We start from the raw sequence: 19,531 nt of genomic DNA, 5'->3' as shown, positions 1-19,531 counted from the left end.
TAAAACTGCTCCGTTTACTCTGGCTTTGGGTGCAAAAGCCAACATCTGGTCCTTGTCATCCAGGTAACCCCATCTTCCTCTGCTCCCGGCGATCCGCTAGTGACCGTCAGCACCGTTCTGAGCCGCAAGAAAAGTGTTTTACCTTTCGCCTCCATGCTGCTTTCTGGAATCCCTTCAGGTGTCAGGTCTTTGGAGAATCTACCATCCCATGACCTCTTTGATCTAGTCACCCCGTCCTCACTACTCTGGCCTGAGCTCTTCTCATGTGCCTTTCTTATCTTTTGCCTCTATCTAGTATACTGAAGAGGAAATAGTCTGGGAGGTTAAGCAACAGGAGCAAGGTTACACAATTGATAAATAATAGAGCTAGGGTTCAAACCCAGTTCAGCTTTGCCCTAAATCTAGCAGACTGCAGAGGACAGTTGCTCAGTGCTGTTTGGCTGGGATTACAATATTCTGTGTTATGGGTATTTATGAAACTGTCCTATGACTATCCCTCAGCTGTAAATTCTCCGAGGAAACACTGTGACACTTTCTGACACCCGGGGCACTGGTTAGCCCTTTATAATAGATACCGCCTTGAAAGTGGAACACAACGGCCTCAGTGGTAATACTGGCCATTGCATTTTAGGATGGGTGTGGGGGGATTTAGAGAGAGCCTATAGTAGGATGTGGTGGTTCTGAAGCGATGGGAAGAATTCATATAGATAAGAAGGAAGTGGTATGAGGTAGGCCTCGATGTCGTGGGTCTGATGCTAACCCGTGGAAAGAGATGGGAGGAAGTTGCTATATCGCACAGTGATCAGCTGTGCACATTGGGCAAGGTAGTAAGTACTTCTTCTGATTTCAGTTTCCATGTGTGAAGTAGGGCAATTAAAGAGCACCATATTATTACCAGTAATAATATGATCTGAAAGTTCAGAGATGTGCACCAAGCTAGTTCTCTGAGTAAGTTAACCTTCTCGGGTAAATAACTTAAAATGTCATTGCTGTTGATCAAAACAAAACCATTTAAAAGCACTAAGCGGCCCTTGAGAGGAGGTTCAGAAGAATTCTTGCCCAGCATTCGAAAAGCCCTGAACTATAGATCCCTAACACAGTGTAAACTGTGCACAGGTTTAGTCCTACCAGGCTGGGAGAATCATGAGTTTAAGGCCATAAGTCGCTAACCTAGTGAGTTTAATGCCAGCCTGGTGTAGGTGACACTTTGTCTTAAAAACCAAAACAAAGCCAAATTGAACAATAAAAGCACTGCTGGGCAGTGGTGGTGCACGCCTTTAATCCTAGCATTTGGGAGGCAGAGGCAAGCCGAAATCTGTAAGTTCGAAGGCAGCCTGGCCTACAAATGGAGTTCCAGGACAGTCAGGGCTGTTAGTTAAATAGAGAAACCCTGTCTCAAGAAAATTTAAAAAAAAAAAAAAAAAAAAAAAAAAAGCACTAACATTCTCAAACACTTGTTAATATGAATTTCCTAATAAATGGATATCAGGAGTTTTGAATATAATTGAACTTTACAATGGAGTCTTGTGTCAAAAGTCTTAGAATGTAAACTGTCAGGAAGCAGGGGAGTGCTAGATATTCTCTGGGCAGAGCTGACTTGAACTTTGGGTATAGGCCGGCCTGGAGAGCATCTCCTTTCCACACCCTCACTAGGCTCTTAATGGGCTTGTGTAAAAACACTTACAGTATTTTGGTTTTTCTGCTCCGAGGCTACTGCTTAGAACTTAGAACAGTTCATGAGTGTGTGGGAAGGGACGTAGGGGCAGAATGCTAGTGACAATAGATGCCCATGTCCGTGATGCCTAGCTATGAAACATCTTGGATTTTGATCTTGGTGGCACCCGGGAACACCAAGCTTAGCTTCATCTGCTAACTTGTCAGGCCCATTCCAGGCTTCTTCCATGTGGGAGTCAAGCCCCCCCATCAGCGATTTTTCTTTTTACAATACTACCTGGTCCTTCTGGGGTACTCTCGAGAACACCCGCTGTAAGGTAACACCAAACATGTTCTTGGCTGGCCTGGAAATGTGATCAAGATGGACTTGATGAAACAGTATTTTCAACCGGCTAGCTGACTCGCTTTCCATTGTGCTGGAAGGAGCCTGTTTGGTGACCCGTGGTGATCTCCAGGTACTAAGCCCTGTCCCGGCTTTAGATCCCGAACAGAGGTCTCACCCAGCACACATTGTCAGGAACACAGCAACAAGCAATTACAGGGACTGTTTTGGATTCGGCCGGGCGGTCAAGTGATGCTCAGCGAATCCTCTAACTGCAACCACGCCACAAATTGAGCCTGGAAAAGAGAAAGGAAAGGAAAACCCTGTAGGGAAAGGGGGAAAGAAGGGGGTTCCGGGGCCGACCGGCGGTAGGCGGCGGCGGCGGAGGGGAAACCGGGGAGAGGTGGGTGGGGACCGAGGTAGGTCCCCCTTAGCCCGCTCGGGCACACCCTTTCCCCCCCGGGGCGCGACGAGGGCCCGTGGCCTCGCGGCCGCGGGGTCCCTCGGTGTCCTCCATTCATTGTTAGCGGAGGCAGGGGCGTTCCCTCGAGCCCCCCCGCACCTCCTCCGGGAAGGCCCCGAGGGCTCCCAGCCCCACCCTGGGCCCGGCCGCCATCCCGGGCGGAGGGCTCGCCGCCCCGCCATTGTTCGAGCCCCACCCCTGCTGAATATTCACGCGGCGCGGGCGCGGGCGCGGGCGAGAGAGAGCCGGGTTCCGCCCGCTTTCCCGGCGGGCGGCGGCGGCGGCGGCGGCGGCGGCGGAGGAGGAGGAGGAGGAGGAGGAGGAGGCGGGGGGGAGCCGCTCGCTCGCTCCTCCTCAGAAGCGCCGATCGGTGCCCCGCGTCCCCGCCCCCGCCCCCGCCTCCCGCGGCATCTTTGTCTCGCGGCCTCGCGCTCGCTCGCCGCACTCTCCGCCGGCGCCGCGGCCCCAGCTCCCCGGGCGGGCCGCTCCTCCAGGCGCGCGCGCGGGCGGGCGGGCGAGCAAAGCGGGCGAGCAAAGCAAAGCACAGCACGGCAAAGCAAAGCAGGGCGGGCGAGCGCCGGGGGCTTGAGGCGGCGGGCGACGCCCGGGGGTGGGTGGGACAGTGTGTGTGGGGGGAGCTGACGGCCCCGCCGCGCCATGGTGTGAGCCCCGCGGGCCCGCGCTCGTCGCGCTCCGAGGAGACGCCGCCGCCGCCGCCGCCGCCGCTGCCGGCGGCCTTGCCCCGTACCGCCCCGTGCCCCGGCGCCGCGCGGAGCTCCTGACCGCGGCTGTCGCTCCCGGGACGGCGACCGGGGAAGATGGCGAACGATTCGCCCGCCAAGAGCCTGGTGGACATCGACCTCTCGTCCCTGCGGGTGAGTGCGGCCGCGCCCTGGGCGCCGCGGTGGACACGGCCGCGGACACCCGCGGGCGCGGCGGCCCCTTTGTCTGCCGGGCGGGCGGGCGGGCGGGCGGGTGTGGGACTCGGGCGCGACTCGCCGCGGCGCTCCTGGCCGGCGGGGACCCGGCGGGGCCACACAGCCTTTGTCACCGCCCTGCATCCCTCCGCCCCGCTCTGTCTCTTCTTCCTTTGGGGGGCCCCCCTTTAAAAAAAAAATCATCATCCCCCCCCTTCCTCTCTCTCTCTCTCCAGGACCCTGCTGGGATTTTTGAGCTGGTGGAAGTGGTTGGAAATGGCACCTATGGACAAGTCTATAAGGTCGGTGTGGGGCGCCTTTGTTCCCCGTGGCGTGGAGAAACTTCTTAGGGGACGAGGGGAAGGGTGACGAGACGCTGCTGACTGGAGGCCATGCCGCCTGGCCAAAAGTTGGGAAAGGGGTTTCGCCTGGCCTTTTTTTTTTTTTTTTCTTTCGCCTGTGTTCAGACTGGCCTTAAAAGACCTCATTTCCTGGCTTTGAGATAAAGGAAATAAGCTACGCTGTTAGGCATGCACTTTGCTTCAGCAAAATAAGAAAAGGAATTTTGAGTTCAGAGATGACCAGAGGGTCTCCCCCGACACCCCCCTCCACCCCACCCCACCTTCCTTTTCTCCAAATCCGGCCTCCATGCGTTTGCATTTGTATGTGAATTAAAATTCGGCGTAGACAGGCCTGCCCATGATGACCCTCAGCCACTGGCTTGGTCTTCTTGAAAATTGTCATCCTGCTTCTTCCTTAAGAGTGCTTGCCAAAGGACTGGACCGTGAGGACTTTGGTGTCACCTGGAACTGCTTTGAAGGCCCTGGCCAGCCTGTCCTCTTCTGGTGGACAGTATTTTGGGGAAGCCGGGAGGAGTGTGTGTTTGGGTCACGGGAGCAGGAAGACAGTGTGGGGATTAGAAAATCTGAATTCCAGGAATAACCTGTGTAACAGCTGTGTGATTTGAGATAGCGAGGGAGGAGGAGGAGGAGGAGGGAGGGTGCCCGGTTTCACACCCACCACCCCAGGTCTCTCTCTTTACATTTACCCTCCTCTCCCAGCCTCAAATGAAACTGAGGAATCTGGAGACTGTTAGTCTGTGCTGGGGAGCTGGCACCTAATGTGACTAACTGTGTTCATTCTGTTGGGTGTACCTTCTAGAAGAAGGCCCAGGCTTCAGATGCAAAAGGAAAGAAAAAGAAAAAAAGAACTTTACCTTCTCTTTCTTGATGTCTTTCTAGTCCCTAAACGTTTTCTGGAGACTGTCTTCGCTAGGGGAGTTTTCTGGTTTGTTAGGACTGGGTCAAAGTTGAGCTCCAAAAAATTATGTTATGAAGGAGGGCTTTGTGGCTCACCATGAAGAATTGTGATTGTTTCACCAAAAATGGGGGTGGCGGTGGAAGCTGACTGTAGAACATTTTCTGAGGCCAAATTAAGTGTGGATTCTATTGTCCCTTTTCTGTTTTATGAATAGGGTTTATGTGTTCCTGATTGCTTCTCCCAGCTTCAGCTTCCCCCTCCCCCGACCCCGGGGGCCCTGGATGGTGGTATTGACAGGCTTGTGGTCTGAACCAGACTCAGTATTCTTAGGTGATCTCAAGTGAATTAGCGTGTTTTGTGGGTTAACTGTTGGGGCCCCGGGCCAGATTTTTGAATTTGAAAGGCAGCCCTGTTAACAGCCTGCTGGGCTCGACTGAATTTGGAAGGCTTTGGAAAATTTTGGAAAAGATTGTGTTGCAACTCACTGAGTGGCTGGTAACTGGCTTCGAGACATTCTTCCCAGCTCCAGTGTTTGTGTAAGCACTGGTTGGCTTTTTTCTAACCCAGTTTCTCTGGCCAAATCTAAGTGGTGAGTAGACTCTTCCAAGTGAGGTAGCCAGAGCTTGTTTTTGACCTGGTTACACAGTAGTTGGATTGTTTGTGTCTCCCTGGGTCAGCGTGGAAACTGTGGGTAGTGAAGGGAGCTGGAAGGCACTGGCGAATTTTAAAAGGCCAGCGTGGATCTCTTTGGTTTTAGGAGGTGGGCACTTGGTGTGTGAGCTTGGGCAGGTTCTTTGTTGTTTCTCTCCTCTGTTCTTCCACCCCGCCCTTCCTACCCAAGGCGAAGCATTGGTTTGGGGGAGTGTATAGGGATACACTCTGCTGGTCTCAGACTGCGCACCCTGTGCAGTTGAAATATCCTCTGTGCAAATCTAAGGCATCAAGACATGGATGTAAAAGTTGCGTGTCCTCCATAACAAAGTAGTGCTTACGGTTTCACCAGCAGGCAGTCACACATCCCCCCCACCCCCCATCTTTAAGGAAGTTTTCAAGCATTCGCAGTTGTAACAGCTCAGTTTAGTAGCCCACCCTTGATTTTGTTTTATCTATAGTCTTCTTCTTTTCCTGTTCCTTGAACTTCAGATAACGTTTCATTGATAAGTACTTGGGTATTTCTTCCTCCTTTTTAAATATTATCCCAGTGCTATTCCACACTGAGAAACACATCTGATTTTCTTTTCTTAGCGTGCCGCACCTGCCCCAGTTCTTGCTACTGGTTCTTGCAGGCTTGTGAACAGGTACAAGGAACTTGAATCTCCTAGAAATGACATCAGTTTCCTTTTAAATGTTTAATTTCTAGATCCAGTACTGTTGTGCAGAATGGTTTAGTTACTATTTATTTATTTATTTATTTTTGGTTGCTTGGCGTGGGGGTGTTTTGGGGATTAGGTTATTAATAGTAGAATTTATTACAATTTATAAAGAAAAATTTTAAGGAAAGCATTTCTAGGTAAAACATTAGCTGAACAACCTGGAGTCCTAATTTTTTTTCCGTGTTGCATTTTCTATTCGTATATGTATAATAGACACACAGGCATATATATACACTTATGTATGTATACACACACATATATGCGTGTGTGAGTGTGTGTGTGTGTGTGTGTACACCTCATGTATGGGTATGTATGTGGGTGGCATGTGGAGGCCTGGGGTTAAGATCAGGGGTCTTCCTTGGTTGTTTTCTACCTTATACATTGTGGTAGGATCTCCACTGAAACCCAGAGCTTGCCAGTTCAGCTAGTTAGCTTGTTCTAGGCCCCTGTTTCTCCCTCTCCATGCTGGGGTTACTGGGTCGCCATGCCCACTTGGGTGCTGGGGATCTGGATTCCTGTCTTCATCCTTGCTCTGCAAGCGCGTTAGTTCCCGAGCCACCCTGCCTGCCCCTCTGCTTTGTAGGCCCAGAGTGAGCTAGGTTGCTTGCTAGTTACCCACATTGACTAAATGGTGAATTTCAGTTATTTTCATCAGTGAGGACGATAATAGTGTGGAAGATGAAGACTAGCAAAAGGCTTATTTCTTGTTACTTTGGGTTTTATTTTTCTTCTGAATATTTGAGGATTTTTGTTTTTCTTGGGTACCTACTACAGACATTTCTCTTACATGGTATTTTGTATTTTATGAGCATACTGCCATCCTGAGAAGGCAACTTCTGTCTTGAAGGGATTGTACTACTGTGTTAGAGAAGAATTCAGTAATAGGCATTGCTCTGTGTGTGTGTGTGTGTGTGTGTGTGTGTGTGTATAAGAGAGAGAGAGAGAGACAGACAGACAGACAGACACACTGACTGACTCTTGTCAGGTAGAATGTCTGAAATCTGGGTGGATTTAGGGAGGTACCGTAGTTATGGAGGATAGAGCAGATCTGCCCCTAGTTTGCTGACCTTGGAGGAGAGGTGTCAGGTAAACCTGGGTGGCTAAGCAAGAGGCCACTTTAGGCCCAAAGACCTCGATGTCAGTAAGGGTGGCTAACACTGAGAGTTTGTTTTTGCTAACTCTGCCCCTTTGGTTATTTAAGAACGGCAGAGAGGGATGAGGGCCTGTGGAGGATGAACGACCAAGAGTGACCATTGGGAATGGCAAGACTAGGGGAATATGGCAATATCAGGAAGGTATTTTGCGGGGGCTGCAGTTGAGGAGCAACCTCATTCCTTAAGCATTGAGAAGCTATTAAAAGGATTCCTAGGAGTGGGGACCTTCATCAGATGATATTCTGGGAAGAACAGGTAAGATGGTTGGCCTAGGACCTGAGTCCAGAGAGGACTGGTGAAGGTCTGAAGCAAGTGATGGAGATGGTAGAGAGGAAGCCAGGTTGAGGTGAATACTTGGGCTTTTTCTTTCTCTGTATATTTAACTTGAGGCATGCATGTACTCTTACAGGCTTTGGTTCTTCTCCCTTTTAAATGAGAATGCTTTCCAGTAGATTAGGTGGAGCTTTGATGGACAGGGTAGGAGTGCTCCAGTTGATTCTGAACACTGCCCGGGGGGTTAAGTACCCCAAGAATTGTCTGGCAAGCAGAGCACCTCTTATTCCTGGTGGGAAGTGAAGCCATGCAGTGGGCAATGAGAGTTCTGAGTGAGATGTTCCACCGGGAGAGTGTTGTGCCAGCTGATCTGTAGCTGCGTGGCATGTTCAGACTTGTTCTGAGACTTGGGTTCCCTTCATGCTGGAAGGATCTGGATGTGGGTAAGGTGGGAGGAAGCCAGCCTGTTGAACAAGTATTGCTGTGCAGCTCTTCAGACTGTTAACCCCTAACTTGTATATGCTGTTTCCCAAAAGCAGGAACATCAAAGCTTGACAGAAATCCAGGGGTCCCTGCTGCGGTGGGGTTTTAACACTTTCTGAAACACTGTAATAAATGTGTACTCATGAATAGCAGCAAACTTGTATTTTGCCTTTTTTTCTTAGCCAGACTTGGAGATGGGTGTATTTTTATGTATTAACACAATCCAAAAATATTATCCATGCCTTTTTCTTTTTTTTTTTTTTTTTTTTTTTTTTTATAACAAACAGTGTATGTGTTCACAGGTTGAGCCTGAAAGAACAAAGAAACATTATTTTTTTTTTTCTTCTCCTTTTGGAGTGATATGTCACAGGAAAGTTGTGCTGAGCTGAAGAATAGTTACCTAAGGAGCTTCCTTCCTAGGGGAGTGGAAATCACTGTAATTGAGTGCCTTAAAGGTAGATGCTTTACCATATTGAGTTTCTTGGTGGTATTTCGTTTGTTTCTTTATTAGTAAATCCCTGCCCTCTGGTGTGAGTGGCTGTGTGAATCAATCCCTGTCCACGCTTGGATCATCAGAAAGGTCTCGCTCTTCTCTCTGTTGTCTTAAGTTCGCAGTGCCCATATTTTATCAGTGCATCCACTTTCCCAGTCCTTTATTCCTGTCATTAAAAACAACAGCAGGGAGCAAGAGGCTGTGTAATTGTAGAAATTCACACTTTTTGGATACAGAAAGACAAGATGCTGAGACACAGCTATGGTGAGAGGTGAGCACTACCATGTGGCCACCTCTCCGGTTTTTTCTCCGGCTTAGATGGGGTTTGTGGACAGTAAAGTGAAGTGTTCAAAAGCATATTAGATGATTTCGCAGTGTCCCACGTTTAGAGCACGTGGAGGTTGTCAGGGTTTGAATTAGTGTTTACAGTGTTTCTCTCACAGGGTAGACAGATACCTAGCAAATTGTGGTATGCAGGGTATTTGCAAGTAGTTGCTTTGAGAATTGAAGTAGATTTTACACTGAGTTTGGTTTCTCATCTGAATGATCACTGTTGGAATACTAGGGCTGCTTATGATCAGGGTAAGGATCCCCAGGTACTTACTTCACTGGAGAAGACTGGGTTGACAGTAGTTTGCTCTGCTAGCAGAGAGCCCAAGGGTTGAATCAGGGTAAACTCTTTGGGTGTGTGGAAAGATGGCTAGGGAGAGACTGGAGAAGGGCAAGGAAATGCTACCTTTATTATCAGTCGCCAAAAACAGGTTTCTGGGTTTTAGAATTTTACACCACTGTTTGCCAAATAGAATATGATCTTCTGTTATGAGACTGCTTCATTACCACAGACTGCTGGCATTGTTTGGGTTAAGTAATTAGCGAAGTAATGACTTAGGATGCATGTTTTCCTGGACAAGTTTTAAAGAACAGTGTTTTAGGACTTCATGTTTTAAGATGAGAAATGTTTTATGTATGGAGGCCATTACGGGGAGTTTAGAGCTAAATTGGGGAGTCAAAGGAAAAATGTACAGCAGTGGTTTTTGTTTTTTGTTTTTTGTTTTTTTCAGGTACTTACTGTTCTTTTTCCTACATGGGGCTTCTTGTGTGTGTTAGTGCACTGTGGGGAGGGATACTGCTTCCTTCAGTGAAAGCAGGAAAGACAGGAGTGGACACAAAGTGACAGCTATATATAAGTGTATGTGCGGAAGGCTTCCCTGTGTCATTCTCTGGTCCTCAGCCAACACAGCTGCTTTCAGACCCATTGAACCAGCGCAGCCCACTGCTGTTAACTTGTTGTTAGGAGACAGGTTCTCGCTATGTAGCCCTTGGTTCGTTTGGAACTCACTGTGTAGACCAGGCTGCCCTTGAACTTGTAGATCTGCCTGCCTCGGCTTTCCGTGTTGGGATTAAGGTGTGTGCCCCTGTACTGGCCAGTTGTTGCTTTTAAATGAGGCAGGGTCTCCTTAGTTTATGTCTGTAGCTCAGCCCGGCCTTGAACTCAAGGTTCTCCTGCCTTAGTTTCCAGAATAGCTGGGACTATATAGGAATGTCTTACACCTGGCTGAAATGTTCTTTTTTTTAAATTTAGGTGGTTCAGTAAAACACAGTGAGAGCAGATGACTGGAAAACTGAAACAAGGTAGACATCTAGTGCTAGTGTGCAGTCTGCTGTAGCAGTTTGCCGTGCGCGTGCAGTTTGGGAAACGCTCTTATTTTGCACCCTGGTTAGTGAACTGTGCTTTGAGAAGCATGGACCTGACAAGTAAAACTGATAGGGAGTTGAGCTCTCAGCTCACCTTGCTGGGCACATTAGCAGGCGTTGTCAGCGTCTAACAGTTGACTTCCCGCCATTGAGAAGCTAAGCCAAGGAACCTGCGCTTCCAGCTTTGTGCTTACGGCCAAATATCTCTGATCCCTGGCATTGTGTCTCAAATGTGGCTACATATGGACAAGTTATCCTATTACATTTAAATAATTAAAAGAAAGGACCCACCTTTCAGTTATAACTTAAAAATACCCCTCTGTTACTTATGATAAGGGCCTTAAATGTATTACAGTAGAGTAGCGATCCAAAGTCCTAGGATGCTTGTTTCAATATATGGAGCTATCCTGCCCTTCAGAGGCATCAGTCTCCAGCGCGGTCCGCTGCTGTGTTTGATATGTACTGCGGTATCTGCCTGTTGTATGTGATCCCCATTTTTCTGTTTACTGGTCTTATTTATGCCTTGGCATCCTGTGACAGTAGTTGCTGCTGCTGTGCTCCTGTAGTTCAAGAGCAGTTGAATACTTACTTGGCTCTTACACTTGCTCCTCCCATAAATGAGTATGTCCTCACTTGGGGCTAAAATGATAGTTGTTTATGTTGTCTTGACTTTATAAATACTATTTGTCTGTGAGCCAGCTGACATACAGTGTTTCCTTTTGAAACAGTACCCTTCCTTTTAGCATTGCTTTGCTTTCTTATTGCTCAGTTTCCAGTGTCCTCACCATTGCTTTCCCATTCACTTACCCTGGAAGATAAGCCAAATGTCTAGCAAAGTTCAACCTCTCTCAGCCGTTTTTCCTCGTGCTGAGGACATATAATTAATTGTTTCAGATAACCTCTTAATTTCACCTTTTCTACCCTAGAGCTACTTCAGAGCTGGGCAGATAAGACTGCCCCTAGACCTAGTGTCCAGTTGTGTCATGGAATGCCCCTGTTTCTTAATGGCCACCGTCTTTGGCTTACTATTTCATTATGCTGAAATACATCATCCAGCGGCGTTCAGGAAGAGTATTCAGGATGTAAAGTTGTAAGTCACTGCAGGCTCTAAGCTCAGCTTCTCCACCTCTGCCCTCCACTTGGCCTCTACCCTCTGTCTGGAGCATCCCTTCCGCCAGGGACTAATGCTCTGATTTGCCATGGTATGGACTGAGGAGGTAGTTACCCAGCTGTGTGAGGCGAAGAGAGGGCTGCAGACTTAGATAAGTCCTCTTGAGTTTAGCCTTAGTGACTTGGTAGGAGGTGCTTTCAAGTGAGGATGTTTTCTGGACTCCAGAGGGCAAACTGCCTATCTATCCTGGCATTCGGGTAATAAGTTTTTTTCTTTAATGGATCAATAACTGCTCTGTCATCTTTCAGTTTTCAAAACTTGGTACAAGTGATCTGTGTCATAGTCTCTCTCGGACTCTTTTTCATTCTTTTGTTTACTTTATAACTTTTATGAGTGTTATAGCTCATGGTGCATGTGATCACTCCACCATGGTTAACTAAGAATTATGTCTGTGTTTTAAACTTATGGATGGGCTCAGGTGTTTCTTTTCACTCAGAACAATAACAGAAACAGCATGAAAACAAAGGAAAATGGGTCAGCAGTACCGTGTCCAGGATCCTGTGCTGACTCAAGATGTGCAGGCCCTGGAGGTGAAGGTGAGGAAGAGGGAGATGTAGGAGGCAGATGCAGAGCAGTGCTCTTGAGTGCCCTAATGCTGCTTGGAACAGCTTTTCAAGACAATGAGTTTGGAAATGATTTTTAAAGGTTTTTTTTTTTTTTTTTTTTAACTTAAGTGAAGCTTACATTTCAGTGAGTTTTGGTACATTTATAGAGCAATGCAACGTTTACCCACAGCAATTTTCGGCACTGTGATAATCCAGGTAAGATACTCATACTCTTTACAATTACTCCCCATTCTAACTCAGAGCACCAGGCAAGTGCTAGCGGTTCTGCTTGTGTAAATTGGCCTTTTCATTTTCTATTTAAATTAGCTCAATGTGTAGCATGTGATTTCTTTCACTTCCTGTTTTTGAGGTTTATCTATATAGCGGCCTGGTGGTTTCTTTTTATTAGTTTATAGTATTCCAGTATATGGATGTGCCATATATCTGCCTAGATGTTTGCCGGTTTATAGACACCGAAATTGTTTTTAGTGTTTGGCTCTTTTGAATGGTGCATTCGGAAGATATTTTTGCCTGGAATCATGTTCTTGTTCAGAGGGCTGGCTGCCTGATGGGACTCTCTGTAGGAGAGAAGGAGAGAAAGGAGCAGGTATTTGTCTGCTTGGGTCTTCTATTTCGTCAGCTTAACCAAACAGCCTTTCTGGCTATGCTACCCTGAATGTGTCTGATCTCTGATTCTCATGACACGACTTTGGATGGGGGCTGGGTTGGGGTGGGGGAGGAGCACTTGAAAGCTCTGCTTTCCTGAAATCTTTGTCTTCCCTGCTCTTGCTGTAAGGTTAAGTCATATTCTTGAGCTGTGAGTACAGTTTCTTACTGCTGTACAGACAGAGTCTACTGTCACTGAATTCACTGGCATCAGAAACCACATTTCTCCTTCTCCCTGTGTTTTTAGATTTCATTTTATAAAGGTAGCCAGTGTCGTGATGCTGAAGACTAGTGTCTTCCTTTATCCCAAGTAGGAGCTGTTGATTCACCAGGATTAAAAAAAAAACAAGGTTCAGAGGAAGGAGGAGCAGGCCTGAGAGGGTCTGAATTCCACTCAGGGATCACACAAGGTGGCAGGAGAGGACTGACTCGTGTGGGTCACCTGTAGCATGTGTGCACATGCTTAAAAATCTGTATTTGGACAGAAAAATGTATCCCAAGTTAAAGAAATGATCTTCTCTGTTATGTGTGAAGGGATGAGGTTACTCACCTGAATTTGCTCCAAAAGTTTCTTCATAATGTTTGATGGGGGAGCAGGGTGGTATTGTGAGACAGGATGTTGCTAAGTAACCCAGACTGGTTTTGAACTCATGATCCTTCTCCCTCAGCCTCCTGAGTGTCTGTCTGAGTGTTGAGATTATAGGCATGTGCCAACTTGTACAACTTTACATTTTTTTTTAATGATTATCTTATTAGAGACTTGAGGCATTAGCTTAACTCTTACTAAATGTTATAATCATGCACATTTAGAAAACTCTTGACCTGGGAGCATTCTTACCTGTTTAGACCGTGAAAGAGTACTGCTGCCTCTCAGACTTCTTTGCCCTCCTCAGTTTTTTTTGATGTTCTTTGTGTAATTGCTGCGTAACTTTTATTATGTCATTTTGAGATCTCGGGCTAAAGATTGTTATTTGAGTAAAGACTGCATCAAGGGACAGACAGTCCTGCTTAGGGATTCCCAGTGAGATCCTGAGTGTTGGGTATGGTTGAGGATGCGCCTTCCAGAGCCGCACAGTTGTTGGCCATGTTCATCCACTTTTCCGTGACTCAAGTCCCAGGGCATGCCAGTGTGAACTTGGGGTGGGTAGCACCTCAGCCCTCCGAGGCTATGGGTGTTCTTTCCTGTCATTCTTGCTTCTCTCTCCTTTGATTGTCAAGAAAAAAAAAATGTGGATCCTCAGCTCTTACCAGTGATTTAAAGGCTTAATACTTATTTTTTGGTTCACTGTCTACAAGTGTTTTGAGCCTAGTCAGCTAGGTGAGATCTCTTATTTATTACTGAAATGCTTAATGTGTGTATGATGTGTGCCAGGCACTCTGTGAACAGTGAAGGAGAAAGTCAGTCTGTGCCGTTGTGTAGTTTATAAACCCAGTGTTAGGCAGAAAATGAAAGGTTTAAGAGAGTGATAGTACAGATGGAGTATTGCAGGGTCTGTGAGAGAACATGAGACTGTAGCAGACTGTAGCAGAATTGCATTTGTGAAGCGGATACAGTGGTGTCCACAGTAGAGGTTCTGTGCATGAGGCAGAGATTAGTGAGGAGAAATAAAGAGTCCCTAGATTTCAAAGAAGCCATTTAGCCCGTGACTTTACTGTCTTGGTGAATACCACACTGGAGGCTTGAATAAAGAGAAGGCGAATGAGGAGGGCCCTGGGTTTATCATGGTGATTGCCTCTCTCCCTCAGTTTGCTTTGAGCTAGTTGTGTCTTGGGAGCTGTTGCCTCCAGCAGCTGCTACTGTTGGGTGTGGATTGCTTGGAGTCTCCTGTATCAGTTATGCACGTGTCAGCCTGGACATCTCTTCAGAGGTGGAGCTTGTTAGGCCTGGAAGGTCCTTTGAGTAGGATTTGGAATAATACTTGGAGAGTGGAGACCCAGAGCAGGCCACATGTGACCTGTACACAGAAAGTAGACTGCTTTCCCAGGTGCTGGCCCCCTGATCTTAGAACTTGAAAAGGGGACTTCAATAAGATGCTTACATTGGTTACAGGTTTGGGGATAAACCCAGGTACAGGTTTAAAAGTTTCTGTAGTTCCCATTATAGAAATAAATGATTGAAAGATGAACTTTGCATTTCTTTTTTAAGCTGCTGTTTACAGTTAGTTGTGGGTCATTTAATGCTGGGGGTAGATTATGAGAAATGTTGCCCTTGAGGCATTTTATTTTTCCAGTGTGTAACATCAGTGTGTGTATAAGTGAATACAACTGTCACTAGGCAGGACGCCGTCATGTGTTTAGTCTGTTACTCAGCACATAATTGTTTGCTTTTTTATAATATGGATACAATTTTATTTTTTCTGAGCTTACTAAGTAAAATGGCTTTGTTGGATTTTGAAAAATAATACTAATTGAGTATTGATTTTAATTTTTAAAATTATATTTATTTGTACATGGGCACATACGCACATGTCTATGTGCACATGGGTGCGAACATGCCATGGTGTGAGTGTGGAAGGCAGAGGACAGTTTGCTAGAGTTGGTTCTCTCCTACATTGGGCCCCAGAGATCAAACTCAGGTTGTCAGGCTTGGGCAAGTGCCCATACCTGCTGAACCATCTTGCAGGCCCACAAAATGAATAGAATATTTCTAACCTTTTCCTGATCTTACTAGAAAAGAACTCTGTAGCTACAGTTTTCTTGCCTGGCCCAAGGTCAGGGCAAATCTCTCTCACCTGCCAGTCCCACAGCCACTCAGACACGACCAAGTAAACACAGAGACTTATGTTGCTTACAAACTGTATGGCCATGGCAGGCTTCTTGCTAACTGTTCTTACAGCTTAAATTAATCCATTTCTATAAGTCTGTACCTTGCCACGTGGCTCGTGGCTTACTGGCATCTTCACATGCTGTTTGTCATCGTGGTGGCTGGCAGTGTCTCTCTGACTCAGCCTTCCACTTCCCAGCTTTATTCTCCTCCTTGTCCCGCCTATACTTCCTGCCTAGCCAATGGCCAATCAGTGTTTTATTTATTGACTAATTAGCAACACATTTGCCATACAGAACTTCCCACAGCATTTCTCTGCAGCTATTAATGCTAGCTTTCAAAGAGTGAAATTTCTTTTGTTTTAATAGGGCTTTGTCAGCCATCAACCCCCAAGATTGAATTAGATAATTCATTTTTCACTAGATTTTTACTCCATTAGCTGAAAATATTTTCTGCCGCTTACTTATTGCTACATGAAAGAAGTGGTTTAATGTTAAATTTTATGTGGAATTTCTTTGTTTCCCCTTGGCTCTGTGTGCATATAAGGACTTTTTTTTTTTTCCTTTTTGTCTTTGGGAGTCTCTCTCCCCACCCCCATAATTCCATTTTTTTTTCTTTGCATAGTTACTAGCTGTAATTTTGTTATTTTATATATTGTTTTAGAATTTGTAGTGGTGCACTACTTATTTATTGAGATAGTTTCCCTTTGTAGACTAGGCTGGGCTCCAACTCAAAGAGATTCTCCTGCTTCTGCCTCCAAAATGCTGGGATTAAAGGTGTGGGCCATCATGCCTGACTTTTAGTGTAAATTTTTAGCTTACAATCTAAGTTCAGATGTCATACATTTCATGTGTAAGAGATCTCTCATTCCTGTCCACCTGGCCTGTGTTTTTACCTTTTAAAAAGTAAAGGTAAAGGAGGAAAGGGTTTCTCTCAGCTTGCAGTTTGATGGCGCATCCATCGTGGTAGGAAGGCGTGGCAGCAGGAGAGTGGGAGTCTGGGCACATTGCAGCTACAGTCAGGACGCATGCAGAGGGCCCTTTGCCTTTGCAAGCTGGCTTTCTCTTGTTTGAGTCTAGGATGCCTGTCCATGGAATGGTGTAGCGGATCTTTCCATCTCTGTTAACCCAGTGTGGGCAATCCCTCACAGGCATGCCCAGAGATCTGTCTCCCAGGTGATTCTAGGTCCTGTTAGCTTGGCAGTATTGACTCTCACATGGCTGTCTTGGTCAATCCTCCCTTGCTGTGAAGAGACACTGTGACCACGGCAACTCTTACAAAGAAAGCGTTTAATTGAGACTTGCTCACAGTTTCCGGGATTTAGTCCATTGTTCTCATGGCAGGGAACATGGTGGAATGCGGGCAGACATGGTAGCTGAGAGTTCTATATGTGGATCCCCAGGCAGCGGGAAGAGAGGAGAGGAGCTGAGAGTTCTACATCTGGATTGGCAGGAGCAGGAAAAAGGAGACCCTGGGTTTGACTTGGGCTTTTGAAACCTCAAAGCCCACCCCCAATGACACACTTCCTCCAACAAGGCTACACCTCCTAATAAGACCACACCTTCTAATTCTTTTAGTAGTGCTACTCCTTGATGGTTAAGCATTCAGATATATAAGACTACGGGAGCTATTCTTACTCAACCACCAAATTCTACTCCCTGGTCCCCATAGGCTTGTAGCCATATCAGAATACAAAAATGCATCCAGTCCAACTTCAAAAGTCCCCATTGTCTGTCATTCTCAACATTGTTTGAAAGTCCAAAGTTCAAAGTCTCTTCTGAGATACTTTGCAATCTCTTAACTGCAACCTCCTGTAAAAACAAAAATTAAAAAGCAGATCACATACTTCCAACATACAGTGGCACGTAATATACATTACCACTCCAAAAGGGAGGTAAGGGAGCATAGTGAGGAAATACTCAAGCAAAGCAAGACCTAAAACCAGCAGGGTAAACTCCAAACTCTGCATCTCCATGTTTGATCTTTTCAGATCTCCAGCTCCTTTCATCTTTGTTGACTACAACATACTTATCTCTCTTGGGCTGGCCCCACACCTGGTTTGCAGCTCTTTCTTGGCAGGTATCCCACAGCTCTGCAATCTGCAACACCTTGGGGTCTCTAATGAAATTAGGCTTCACCTTCACAGTTTGATGCAGTGGCCTCTGTGGGTCTCCATTCAGAGACATCCCTGACACATGCCTGGCCTCAGCAGCTTTTCTTAACTGAGTAGGGAGATGAGATTCCATAACCCCTTTCTTGTATCCTTGACTCTAAAGCCAGAACTGTGTGTCCCAAGCTGCCAAGTTCTGCTGCTTGCTAGGCTAGAACATGGCCCCCTTGTTCAATTACAGTTATAGCAGCTATCTGTTGTTGATGGTTTCCTTCACTGTTTAAGCTTTTCTTTAATTCCTTCTTGCTAGTTGGAAGTTTAGCTGGGTGGGATTTTGCCCTGAGGTCACCACTCCCCTTAGTTCATGTAACACCGGGCTTTTCTTTAGCTTTTTGTCTCCTTGAGCACAGGACTTAGCTCCATTATACTCCCTGATGCTCCTTTTCTCCTCAAACTGTATGTTTTGTAATTTTTCTTAATCAGCTTGCTCCTTTTCAGTATAGGTCTGCATAAGACTTGCCACTAATAACCACATGACAAAGTCAGTACTAGGTTGTCTTGAAACCTCCTCTGCTAACACTATTAATTCAAAACTCTTCATTTTAGCCTCAGGCAGATTTTTTTGGACAAGGGTTAAAAAACAGCCACATTCTTTGCCAAAATATCACAAAAATGGTCTCTAGTCACTTAACTGATATTCTTCCCCTCTGAAACTTCTTGAGCTGGGCTCTCACAATCCACATCACCCTCAGGACCACTACCTTGCATGTTTTTTACTAGGATAGCCTGTTAAACCCTGCTTAAAACATTCAACTGCTTTCCTAATCCAAAGTCCACATTCTGCCAAATAGCATGGTCAGGCCTGTCACAGCAATACCCAGCTCCCTGGTACCAGCTTCTGTCTTGGTCAATGTTTTGTTGCTGTGAAGAGGCACTCTGACGCTGGGCCTGACTTGAGCTTTTGAAACCTCAAAGCCCACCCCTAGTGACATACTTTTTCCAACAAGGCCACACCTACCAACAAAGGCCACACCTCCTAATCCTTCTAAGTAGTGCCACTCCATGTGGCTAAGCATTCAGATATATGAGCCTTTGGGGGCGATTCTTGCTCACCTACTACACATTACCTTAGAGTATTGTGGCATACTAGTGGTTACACTGTCTGGTACTTGTCATTTTTTTATTTAGACCTGTATTTCTTGTTATCATTTTTTTTGTGTCTGAGGATTTTCCTTAATTTATTGTTATTATTGTCACTATTATTAGTACTAGAATTATTATTTAGTACAAGTTGGCTGATAACAAATTCTTTTAGCTTAGCACATCTGAAAGCATTCATTTTTCATATCTGAAAGATATTTTGTTGGGTATAGCATTCTAGGCTCATATATTTTCCTTTCAGTATGTTATAGGTCTACTCTGTCTTCGTTTCCATTTTTCCCTCTATTTGAATCTGTTAATCCTTTGTTCCTTTGTTTATAAATGTCATTCTTTTCTGGCTGCCTTTAAAACTTTATTTTTATTGTTGGTTTGGAGTGATTTGATTATCCTGTGCTCTTGTGTGTGTGTGTGTGTGTGTGTGTGTGTGTGTGTGTGTGTGTCTCTGTCTGTGTGTCTGTGTGTGTGAGTGTTTGCGTGTATGTGCGTGCGTGCGTGAACACACACACACACACACACACACACATACGTGCACCCTATTATTTCCTCAGACTCTTGCAGGGTTTCATTTAGTCACTATTGCTCAGGTTTCATGTTCACTTACTCCCTTAAAAAACAAACTTGTTTTTATTAAATTCTGTGTATGTATATATTTGTGGATATGTGTATGTGAGTTTGGTGCGTACAGAGGCCAGAGGCATTGGATCCCCTGGAGCTGGAGTTCCGGGGGCTTGTAAGCTGGCTAATGTGAGTATTGGGAACCAAACTTGGGTCTTCTGTAGGAGCAGTGTGAGCTTTGAAACACTGGGCTGTCTCAGCGCCTTACTGTCTTTTTATCCCAGTGTCTGCTTTGCTAGTAGTCTCGTCCACTGTCTATATATTTTAATCTCAGAAATTAACACAGTTTTTTATCTAAAGAGTTTTGGATCTTTTTTTTATTTTTCTGGGCTTTATATTCTCTCTAATTTTTTGAGCATAAGAAATAGCTATACTGTTTGTTTTAATAAGGT

The 19,531-nt window shown here is 45.9% G+C and overlaps 1 protein-coding gene across 9 annotated transcripts in view; it reads left to right on the top strand.

The window, feature by feature from the left end:
- Window positions 1–3,208: 3,208 nt before the first annotated feature.
- The window catches only part of Map4k4 (mitogen-activated protein kinase kinase kinase kinase 4), a 150,703-nt gene continuing 134,380 nt past the window's right edge, over window positions 3,209–19,531 (top strand). For 7 of the 9 annotated variants that reach the window (XM_059244036.1, XM_059244041.1, XM_059244038.1 and 4 more), the window contains exons 1-2: window positions 3,209–3,334; window positions 3,613–3,678. In XM_059244036.1, coding sequence (XP_059100019.1) covers window positions 3,278–3,334; window positions 3,613–3,678 — 123 coding nt within the window. In that variant the 5' untranslated portion in view covers window positions 3,209–3,277. The remainder of the gene's footprint in view (window positions 3,335–3,612; window positions 3,679–19,531) is intronic. The other 2 variants (XM_059244042.1, XM_059244040.1) reach the window with 1 other exon arrangement.

Source organism: Peromyscus eremicus, chromosome 16_21 (genome assembly GCF_949786415.1).
Source record: "Peromyscus eremicus chromosome 16_21, PerEre_H2_v1, whole genome shotgun sequence".
NCBI classification, from domain to species: Eukaryota; Metazoa; Chordata; class Mammalia; order Rodentia; family Cricetidae; genus Peromyscus; species Peromyscus eremicus.
The sequence above is the reverse complement of the archived record's forward strand: the minus strand, read 5'-3'. Positions and strand labels throughout refer to the sequence as shown.